General features: G+C 36.2%; 1 protein-coding gene across 5 annotated transcripts in view; it reads right to left on the bottom strand.

Annotated features, from left to right (window-relative positions):
• The window catches only part of CHST9 (carbohydrate sulfotransferase 9), a 230,332-nt gene that overhangs the window by 181,915 nt on the left and 36,350 nt on the right, over positions 1 to 12,067 (bottom strand). For 4 of the 5 annotated variants that reach the window (XM_045850081.1, XM_045850083.1, XM_045850084.1 and 1 more), the window contains exon 2: positions 7,326 to 7,534. In XM_045850081.1, coding sequence (XP_045706037.1) covers positions 7,326 to 7,446 — 121 coding nt within the window. In that variant the 5' untranslated portion in view covers positions 7,447 to 7,534. Of the gene's footprint in view, positions 1 to 7,325; positions 7,535 to 7,633; positions 7,656 to 12,067 lie in introns of those variants that run through there. The other variant, XM_045850082.1, reaches the window with a different exon arrangement.

A 12,067-nucleotide genomic window follows, 5' to 3' on the forward strand; every position in this document is an offset into this window, starting at 1 on the left:
AGAAGAAGTAACTAAAATGAGTGACTTTTTAAAGAAAAGCAGTTTTACTTCCCTGAATATATGACTGACAGTAAGCATAAATTCATTCCATGTTACAAGTGGCTTTGCTCCATCCAGTTCAGATACACAAAGGAATGTTGGGAGAAAATAGAATTTCAAGACAGCAACATCACAATCAGAATGAACAGCCTGATTTTGGAGGAAAAGAATACACTTTCTTATTTGAGAAGCTTAGGAGAAAAGAATTATAGAAAACCAGTCTAGAAGCAAAATTTTATATGCCACAAAATATACATAGATTGAAAAAGAAAGCAAGATGAAATCTCCTTAGAAATACAGTGTGGAGGCCAGTCTGCTTATGAAGTCCTGACTCAATTGCCTGAGAGAAAGCAACAAGGTGGCTTTGCTTTGTCTGAAATCAGAACCATGTAGCTACTACCTTTCACTTTCAAGCAAACACAGAAGGGTTGATACATAAACCGGTCCTACTGATGTTTATTCTGTTTTTGCAAAAGAAAAAAGTTAAAAGCAGCCATCTGCTTTGGCTGGCTTACCATTGATAATATTAGTATAGATGATGTGAACAGAACCTTGACTCCTGGTAAGTTTATATCACTGACCAAAAGAACATATTTTTAGGCCAACTATCTTCAGGATTAGCATCTATATCACATATATCAATGGAACAGAATAGAGAGCTAAGAAGGAAACCAGCACATATATGGTCAATTAATTTATGACAAAGTAGCCAAGAACATAGAGTGGAGAACGGACAGCCTCTTCAGTAAATGGTGTTGGGAAAATTGGACCACCTTGAGCAAAAGAATGAAACTGGACCATTATCTTAAACCACACACAAAAGTTATTCAAAGTGGCCTAAAGACTTGAATGTAAGACTTGAAATCATAAAACTCCTAGGAGAAAACTTAAGCTATAAGCTGCTTGATATAGGTCTGGGTGATAATTTTTTGAATCTGGTACCAAAATCAAAAGCAACAAAAGCAAAAAATAAATAACTGGGGCTGCATCAAACTAAAAACCTGCACAGCAGAGGAAACCATCAACAAAATGAAAAGGGAGCCTACTGAATCGGAGAAAATAATTGCAAATCATATACCTGATAAGGGGTTAACATCTAAAATATATAAAGAACTCATATAAAATGAAGTAGCAAAAAAAAATCTAATTTTAAAAAATAGGCAGAAAATTTGAATAATTGTCCCAAAGAAGATGTACAGTAGTCAACAGGTGCATTAAAAAAATGCTCTTTATCATTAATCATCAGGAAAATGCAAATCCAAACCACAATGTGTTATCACTTTATGCCTGTTAGAGTGACTATAATCAAGAAGACTGCAAAGAAGTGTTGGTGAGGAAGTGGAGAAAGAGGAACTCTGGTGCACTCTTGGTGGGAGTGTAAATTGGTGCAGCCATTATGGAAAACAGTATGGAGATTCCTCAAGAGATTAAAAATAGAACTATCATACGATCCAGCAACTCTACAACTGAATATTTATCTGATAAAAAAACAAAAACACTAACTTAAAAAGACATATGTACTTCATGTTTATTGCAGCATTATTTACAATAGCCAAGATATACAAACAACCAATGGATAAATAAAAATAGATAAGGAAGTTGTGGTATATATACATAATGGAATATTATTCAGCAATAACAAGAATAAAATCTTGCCATTTACAACAACATGGATGGACCTGGATGGTATTATGTGAAGTGAAGTAAGTCAGACTGTGATAGACAAATACCTATGACCCCTTTGATATGTAGAATCAAAAATTTTTTTAAAAGACCAAGCTCACAGATACCAAGAGCAGATAGGTAGTTGCTAGAAGTGAGTAGTGGGAGGTGGGAGAAATGGCTAAGTTATTTTTGTTTTTAGTTTAAATAAATTGATTTATTTTAAAATAAAATATAATAATAAAGTTATTCACCCTGAATAAAAATGTTCAGAAGTTAAGATAAATTTTTAAAATAATATAGGATAGGTCTAGAGAGTAATTTTAGGTAAGACTGAACTTGATTATGGAAAATCTCAAGGAAAAAAATATAAGCTATTCAGTAAGAACTGTTTGATTTTCACTTTTTGTATATTTAAAATTGTGTATATAACTTTTCACTACTTAGTGGAGGATTTTATTAGATAAGTGTATTTCTAATACAAGTTTCATATAAGAAAAATATATCATATTTTAAAAGGAATATAGAATAAACATTATAGTTCAGAGTAGGGTGTCCTGAATTGTCTTTTCACGAAATGGTTAAAAAAAATTGTGGTTTTCTTCATCACAGAGATGATTAGGCCAAGCCATGGAAAAAGAGTGAGCCTCAGGCAGGGCCAGGGATACAGGTAGGACAAGTAAAGCAGGAGTTAAGGAGCGAGTTCTGGCTTATGATATGGAGATTCGCAGGAAGTGGCTATAAAGTTGAATGGATGCCTCGAAGAGTGGTGGATTCTTTATTCCCATATGCATACAAACACAGTCTGTACAGTCATTTGGCTGGACACTGGAAAACCAACTAGGGCATTATTTATTTGCCTGTACAATAATACTGATGAGCACTTACCAAATACATGTCCCATGCAGTGGAGCAGGGACATCCAGGTAAGGGGAGACACACAAGATCTAGGTACTCATGTAATTTATAAAACACTAATGAATGCAGGCTGTAAATGGATAATTAAAGCAATATAACTAAACAAGGCAATTGCTAATTATAATCATTTCTCTGGCATAAGGAAGATGGAGGTAGAGAGGGTGACTGCAGGGGCTATGGGGGTAAGGGAGGCATCAAAGTAGGTGACCTTGGAGCTAAGCCCTTACAGGTGAGAGCTGGGAGAAACACATCCCAGCTTTTGAGACTATGAGAGTGCTGAGTCAGCAAAGGGCTTGGTTTGGCAGAGGGAGAAAGACCAAGCAGGAAGCATTGCGAGAGAATGGAGGATGAAGCCGTTGAGGTAGGCAGCTGTTACACAGCTTTGTGGGCCCCAGAGCGCTTTTGTTAAAGGGAATGAAACATCATTGAAGAGTTTTAAACAGGGGAGTGATTTATAGTTTTTAAAAAACAGGTGGTATACAAGATGATCTCTACATTCTTTTCTAAACTGAGATTCTGACTCTATTATTATGGAATCCTAACCCTATCATATTGCACACGCAAAAGGTACCACACCTTTTGCTATTTGTTCCATTTAACAGTAGCTGGAGGGAGAAACACCCAGCCTTGTGATTTATCCTGAATCAGCCCTCCTCATTACTGCCTCTTTCCCATAGGTCTATCCATTCTGCTGAGCTGGTCCGCTGCACCTGCTAACCCTGTCCCCCTACCCTTACAATACTCCTTCTAAACTTAAAGCTTCTATCTGGTCAGCATTTTCATCACTAAAAACTGATTGGGCTCTTTTCTCTTGGTTCCAACTCATCCTTTTGCCTCATAATGGAGGGCCTGTCTCCTTTCTGTCACAATGGACTATCTTTTTGTACCAACACCTTGGCCTGGACTCAAGACCATTTTCTCACATTCCATGAGACTATAGTCTCCTTGAGAACAGGGATTCTATCTGGTCCTCTATTATATCTCTGCATTCACTACCGTCTTGGCACCTCCGATCTTTTAAGTCTTTAAAACACACAGTTGAATGAATGAATACTCTGACCTTGGGCGGCTTGTGAGGACATGAGATCCTCCAGACCCTGGCTCTGCTCTCTGCACTCAATTCTACCATTATCTCTCCAACTGCTACACTGTGAAACATGATGGCTCTGTGCCAGTTAGATTCTCCCAACTAATTTAACTAACGCTGAGACGGAGCCTTTCTTTTTCTTAATCAGTCAAGGCATAAACTTGGGACTGTTTTTCTAAATTGTGGCTGAGTCTAATAGAGACAGCTCAGAAAAAGCAAATGATGCTTTGCATCATTTCCTGGATAGCAATCACAGTTCACATTCATTGTGCACTACTGCTTGCCAGACACCATGTTAAGTGCCTGCAGGCATTGTCTCCTTTTATTCTTACTGCAGTCCTATGTGGAAAACATAATTGTCCCCCTTTTACAGATGAGGAAACTGAGGCTTAGAGATGCCACATTGCCAAGGGTCACACAGCTAACAAGTGGTTCTGACATTTTCAAGATTCTTCTGAATGTAAAGCTTGTACTACTAACAAATAGGGAAAAATGTACAAAATAAAATTCATACTAATACATCACATGTGGCAAATCAGAACAAAGAAATGCATAAATTAATTGATGATGGTACTAAAAATGGCATTATTAGGGAACACCTCTGTTGTATAACTGGATAGAATTTAATTTCTTGGTCATACATTTTTCCTTTTCACCTTCAAAAAATCTTGTGTATTTATGATGTTTTATTAGCATGTCAGAGCATATTTAAAGTTTTTTTTTGTAATTCTGAAGCATTTTATTTTAACAGAAGAAACTAGGAAAACTAGGAAGGCATAGAAAATAGTCCTTACTATGTGACAAGATCTATGCTAAGACTAAAAGGTACAAAAAGAACGTAAAGTTCTCATATTCCACTGATATGTATAAGAGATCAAAACCGTTTCTGATTTTTAAGTCCACTTTACTTGTAGAAGGTCTCAGGAACAAAACCAACTTATTTTCCCAGGTTCTTTTAGTGACAGTTCTGAAGTGTCTAAAAGATAGACTTTCTCATTTTTAAGTTAACATCAAAGCACACAATCATATATTTTCTGATTTAAAAAGAGACTGCCTTTAAAAATGTTTTGTGCTCCCGATGTTACTTGAAACACATATAAAATACATATTTGTCTGTCTACCTACAAAACAATAGAATTACAACCGAGGGTACTAGCCTGGTTTAAGGCAAAAATCCAGGTGGAAGTCTTCTTGACAAATAATAAAACCTTTCTTCAGTGAAATAGTTATCTAAAGGAATTCTGTTCTAAAGTTTATACTCACTGTCATGAGTAGATTGTGAAATACTAGGTAATTTGTTGAAGATATCAGAGGAAGTAGTTCTAGCAAATTGCAAGTAAAAACTAAGAAAATAAATGGTAAATATTTTACTAGCTCATCTGAACTAGGGAAAATAATTTCTCAACTTGGAAGAATTATGAACTCAATTAAGAATTTAACTTTCAGAGGAGATTACAAATCTATGAATTTGTGAATAGCCTAAATGTACCAAGTCAGTGATTTTAAACCACCTGTAATAATACTCTGGCATTTATTATACGTTTATCTTTTTTTTGGTGAGGTTCTCTTAGGGCTCAGGAGAAGTAGGAAAACCTGTGCATGGGTCATACTCTGAAAGTTCTCGGCTTTGTACCCTATAGTTTCCAAGTCTCGGTTGCTTTGTTTGTAGTCTAGGAGGTAATAATATTCACCTTTTCCCCTCACAGAAGCCCTGTGTAGGGCAGAGGCATGTATTTTGGAGCAGCACAAACCAAATCCTAGATTTTCCTGTGCACCTAGGACTACACAGGTGAGGTCTTGGATAACTTCCTTGTCTGTCTGAACTGCATTTCCGTCATCTATAAATGCAGAATGTCACAGCTAGTGAGACATTGTTAGGATTAGAGAAACTACATGTAAACATTCTGCACTTATTAAGCTTGTAAATGGTAGCTACCAATGCGACCAAATGCGACCAATGTGACCAAAGATTTGTAAACTGCATTATATGTGTGAAATACTATTACATGATTTGACTTTCTTCAGATATCATATAGTTTCTTATTGCTATAAATAAATCATAACATTACTCCATTAGTCTGTATATATGAATATATTTTCTTTTGTATATTGGAGGCTTGTTGTGATACTTTTCTGGTGAAATTTGTTATGAGACTATGATATCAGCCAGTCTCCTAATTATGAAATCTCTTTGATTTTTTCTCCTTTGCTACATTCCAGTTTGTATTCTGCAGTAAGTTTTCAATCTATTTACTCATTCTTTTACTTATTCCTTCAACAAACACCTACTGAAACCTCACTATGTGACAAGAGCTATGCTAGGAGTTGTATTGTAGAAGGAATTACCCTTTATGCTTCTTCATAGATGGTTTCATTAAATATGTTATTATGATAAATTATTGTAGTAATATAGAAAACAGAGATATTTTGGTTTATATAAATTATAATGGGAATTAAGAATACCTTTTGGCAATATGTTACATATTCTCTAGAAAATAATTATATGCAAACTCCCTTCCCAAGGGTTACTATATAAATTAAATAAATCCAAGGTGTCTATGAGGATTAACCAAAGAAAGGTAGTTAAGCATGGAAACAGCTTTTAACGTGATACTTGTGACTCAATATTGAATTATTTTTCAGAGTAGATTCTTAAGAGCTTTAAATCTAGAATAGCTTTTGAAATTGGCAACAATTGGAAACAAGAGATTACTGTTCTGTTTTTACTTTATTTCCCTTAACAGTCACAGGTCATCAACTATTTCTACTAATGAGAAACAACTGAATTTCACACCACCTGGTTGTACATATATCTATAGTGTTCTAAAACATTTCCTTTAATCATTATAAAAATAATCCATTTCCAATTATCATTATAAACACAATCTATTTTAACAGTAATCAATTATTATTTGCACAATAATTACAAACTGAATGATGAAAGTATAAGGTAAATATAGCAAGGATCTGCAAACCACTCTTTCTGTACCAAATCTGGCCCACCACCTGTTTTTGTAAATAAAGTTCTATTGCAACACAACCTGTTCCATTTGTTCACATACAATCTGGGGCTGCTTTTGTGATACATTGACAGAGTTAAGGCGCTGTGATATAGATGGTATGGCCTATAAATCTTAAAATATTTTCTAACTATTCATTTACAGGAAAGGTTTGCCAACCCTGGCTTTAAAGTAAAGATATTACAGAATTTCCACACCAATTTTGAGTATCAACACAAAACTCAGGAAGGAACTAAGAGAGGGCGAGTTTGCTGTATTACTAGCTCCTGTTAGACTTGTGCCCAAAGCTTGGTGGACACACCACAGGGAGGATAAAAGCTGCGTATCTGATTAGACAGATTCTCTACAAGCAGTCCTTGCTGTACTGGTGGCCCCCGATGCTCCCACCCGAGAAAACAAGCATTCCAAGTGTTGTTCCAAGCCATCAAGCAAATGCCTGCCAGAACCGTATAGTCATCCTTTCTTTTAGGAGCTAGAAATTCAGATCATGTCTAATTGTTGTTCTTAGAAATATGACATTCTATATGTCTATAAACATCACAGCGTATTTAATAGACAATGACCATTATAATTAAGATAGGAAGAAGTTAACGGGTCACCTGTGTGGTGTTCTTCAATCCAGATTTGCAAATACATGAAGAGGAGGAGCCCTGCCACTCCAAACAGCAGAACCGAGAGGAAGACTTGTTTGGGATTCATGACCACTTCAGATGGCTGCATCGCTCCTCAGTTCTGAAGACCACATGATTTGTTCTCCATAGAGCTTCAGTTCTCTCTGATTCTCTTCAGTGCCCAGCCCATGAATAACCTGCAATTTAAGAAAAAAATCCACATTGTACCTTGGTGGTGACGTTTTTTCCCAAATAAGGTATAAATATGTAATGTGTCAATAACACTGAGAACTTACATGAACTGTTAATGCTGTGAAGACAGAAGAAACTAGTAGATATCTCTAGAGTGGCAATTTTCTATTGTATACCTTTATCTTATCTAAGGAATGTATTATGCTACAGTTAATAAGTAACACCCTAACATTTAATTAGGTGAAGTGTGGCCAGATGTAAGGCCCTCTTACATTGTGAAGAGTAAAGCAGGGTTCGGGTTACCTTAAAATGATCGAGAGGTGAAAGACAACTACCAGAATGAATTGCTGAAGGAGGTGTTTTGAAAAACATCTTCATGGAATAAAGGGAAAAATCACTTCATGTCTTACAAATATACAAAGTTAGAAAATGAAGAGTTCACCCTATCATTTCTCTCTCATGTAAAAGTAATAGATTTTTCCACCTTATAGGGCTCATTTTAAATCTCTTAAAGGTGTAAAAGGATAAATATTAAAAGGTCAGAATTCAAGGATGTCTCTCATAATAACACAGGAATACAGAATCTACCTCAGGTTACAGAAGGCTACCTCAGTAATAAAAGCATTCTTTATTTAAAGAAATACTGAAATGACTTCATGTTAGAACAACTTCATTTAGTGTTATCTTAACCTTTTTTAAAGTTGTGCCCACTGTTGAGAATCTAGTGGAAATGTAAACATCTCCTTAGAAAAATATAAATACACACAAAATCTTGCATAAGAGATCAGTGTGTTTATGAACTCTCACTGAAACCTGAGTTAAGAAGCCCTTCTCCCCATGCACTGCCAAGCAAATATGAGCTCACACAGCCTGGTTAGTGAGGCCAAGGTCATGGCTTTGTATTTAATGTTAGCCAAAGATCTTGGATCTGCTACTTGGCCACAGACCACACCCGCTCTTTGGATGAGATGAATAAATGTTTCCTCACTGTGAAGATATAACACACATTGCTGTGTTTTAACATCTCTCTCTCTCTCTCTCTGTCTCTGTCCCTCTCTCCTCCATACATGCCTCAGATACTTCTGGGAGAATATTGATTTAGCCTTTTAAAGAGGCATTGGTGAGGTACCAGGTAAAGTTAAAAACTGCTGTGGGAAATTGCTAGGCTGCTTAAAAGATAACATTTAGCTCTCCTTGGCAAAACCAATTTTCACACAAATATTGGCCTTCGAAGGTAACGTGTGAGGTCAGAAGTATAAGTGAAGTAGTAGAGCAATCTCCTAAGTAGGAAAAATAAATTCACCCAAGAGTTTAAAGTTTTTATGAAGAACAACAGTAAAAAGCACTGTAAATACATTGTTTTCTTTCTATTTTAATGATTACATGGAAGAGCTGTGGATGTCAGCATTACCCGAGGAGCTTTCTCCAGTCCCCTTCTCAGAGTTTCCTGAGGAAGGAGCCATGGTCAAATTAACATTTTCATGAATGCTTTTGAGGATTTCAAGCATGAATTGATTTTGGTAGTAGAGAAAGAAAGTGTGTAAATAAGTAGAAGAAAACTATGGCTTGTCCGATAGGTGATAGTTCACTCTTAAAATGATTCAAAACTAAACTATTTGGGGCTTTCCAAGCACATGCAATGAAAGTCAGCTCCCGAGGGAGAAACTCAGTATGAGGTATTCCAAGACTGAATCCCTCAAGGAAAGCTACACAGAGAAGCCAGCGTTCTCTCTTACTAATGTTACAGTTACACAGTGAACAGATAATTCTTGGGTACACAAGAAAATTCAGATAGGGGAAACCAGTTAAACAAAATCTACTACTAAAAAAGAAATAGTTGTTTACAAGAAGAAAGAGACTTTTACAATCTGTCTACATAATTAAAACTTACCTCCGAAGAGAGACAATAGAAGAAAATGCGTAAATCAGAACAGAGCCACGGACCTGCAGGAATGGTAGGTGTGAAAGCCAAAAGCAGTATTCCTTGGGGGTTTGCACAGAAAAATTATTACCTATGATGCTGGAAAGAGATTAAGAATTTGCCCTTCCTTTCTGTGGGAGATGTTGCTATCCTCTGACATATCCTCCTGGGGAAGAAGTCAGTAGAAAACCCATAATCGTTATTATGGCAGATGTGAGTAGGATTGAGTGATTAAAGCCACGAGGCAGAAAGGCAATCTGCTGTAAAATGGAGAGATAAGTTAGAAATTTCTCCCATCTCAGTCCATTAACTGAACTCGGGCATTAGGAAGGAAACGGCTCTCATTAAACAAAGGTGAGGCAGCGAGAGCAGCAGTATTGCTTTAAGCCAACCTGAAAGTCAGTTGTGATGCGAAAACACACCTATTTGGAGATCATGCATATACATCCAAGCTTGTGGAAGAAGTGCAAACTACTGGAGACTGAAATTACTTGGAATAATGCTGTTTTATGTACAAGCATTATACAACATTTCCACAGTTAAAGGCTTCCTGTATGTTGTACTGCCCCTTCCCCTCCTGACTCATACAGTACCTTGAACCCAATAGGTACTCAGTGTGTTGCATTGAACTGGATTTGGAGCTCCAATAAAAAAAATACAGGCAATTAATTCATTTTCTAGTTGTACTTGTAAATCCTTACCCTTAATCTCCAAATGAAGCAATATGGACTACTGCAATACTGCAAGAAGGTCTCCATGACTTTGCTAAAAATACGCATTGTTATTTGCATATCCTATTTTATTTATCTCTAACAATTACAAAAAAGAAGTATAAAACTAATTGTTTCAATCTGTTATCTCTTTCCTAACACTTTTATGTTTATTTTTTTAAGACAGGCAACATCACTAATCCTCAGGGAAACACAAATCTAAGCCACAGTGAGATATCACCTCACACCTGTCAAAATGGCTATTATCAAAAGGACAAGAAATAACAAATGCTGGAGAGGATGTAGAGAAAAGGGAACCCTTGTGCACTATTTGTGGGAAGGTAAATTGGTGCAGGTATTATGCAAAACAGTATGGAGGATCCTCAAAAAATTAAAAATAGAACTACCATATCATCCAGCAATTTCACTCCTAGGAATATACCTGAAACAAAAACACTATATCGAAGGGATATCTGTACCCTATGTTTGTAGCAGCATTATTTATAGTAGCCAAGGTATAGAAACAACCTAAGTGTCCACTGACCAATAAATGGATAAAGAAATTGTAATACATGAGGTCTGTCCAGAATGTATCCAGCCACATAATATGGAAAATAGATGTATTTACTGAAGAAGATACAAGATACAAGACACATTGTGTACAGGACAATGAAGTCTCAGTCCCCTTCAAAGTAGGCACCTTGGGACAGCATATAGTTCTCCCAGTCACCATAAGCTGCCTAGCTATATTTCCCTAAATCTCATTGATGGTCTGAAATCTCTTCCCTTTCAAATGCGATTTTAGTTTTGGGAAAAGCCAGAAGTTGCAGGGCCCCAAATCTGAGCCGTAGGGGACTGAGCCACCTGGGCGATTTGATGTTTTGCAAAAGAACTCTTCATGAGACATGATGCATGAACAGGCGCATTGTTGTGGTGAAGCTGCCAGTAGCCCATAGCTGCAGCCTTCTGAATCATTTGAATGGTTTCTAAGAAGCTTAATGTGAAATTTACTGCAGATTCATTGCTCTACTCAATCAGGCATTTTGAATGTGACCGTCACACAACACACATGTTTATTCAACAGAGTCTACTGCCCCCACTGACTAGTACAGTGAAGTCATCATTGTTTACACATGAGTATTCCAGTCCACTCTTTTTGGCTGCCAGGTTACATTGATGTTGTGCAAACCATTCTTGTTATATTAATAATAGCTAGACTTTTTCTGGACAGACTAGGATATGGATATGGATATGGATATGGAGATCTATATCTATCTCTATATCTATTTATATCCATACATATATGCAATTCAGTCATATACAAAGGAAATCCTGTCATCATGCCATTTTGGGACACATGGATGGATGGACCTTGAGGGCATTATGTTAAATGAAATAAGTAGGACATAGAAAGACAAATACTGTATGATCCCACTCATATGTGGATCTAAGGAATAAAACAAAATCTCCTAGAAAAAGAGATCAGATTTGTGGTTTACCAGAGGTGGTGAGAGGAGAGGGGGGAGAATTAAATGAAGGTGGCCAAAAAGTACAAACATCCAGTTATGAAACAAGTAAGTACTAGGGATGTAATATACAACATGACTATAGTTAACACTGCTGTATGGTGTGTATGAAATTAAGAGTTCTCATCACAAGGAAAAATTTTTTCTTCTTTTTCTTTCTACATGAGATAATAGATGTTAACTTACTGTGACAGTAATTTCACAATATATATAAATTGAATCATTATTCTTACACATTAAACTTATACAGGGTTTTAAGTCAATTACATCTCAATAAAACTGGAAAAATTCTTTAAATGGTTACCAATACAACCATTTTGGAGCTTTAGTAGAGTAATAAATTACTGAATGGAGATGATTTATTTAAGAGGAAATTATGGG

Source organism: Phyllostomus hastatus, unplaced genomic scaffold (genome assembly GCF_019186645.2).
Source record: "Phyllostomus hastatus isolate PE091 unplaced genomic scaffold, TTU_PhHast_1.1 phas_contig_80, whole genome shotgun sequence".
In the NCBI taxonomy this organism is placed as follows: Eukaryota; Metazoa; Chordata; class Mammalia; order Chiroptera; family Phyllostomidae; genus Phyllostomus; species Phyllostomus hastatus.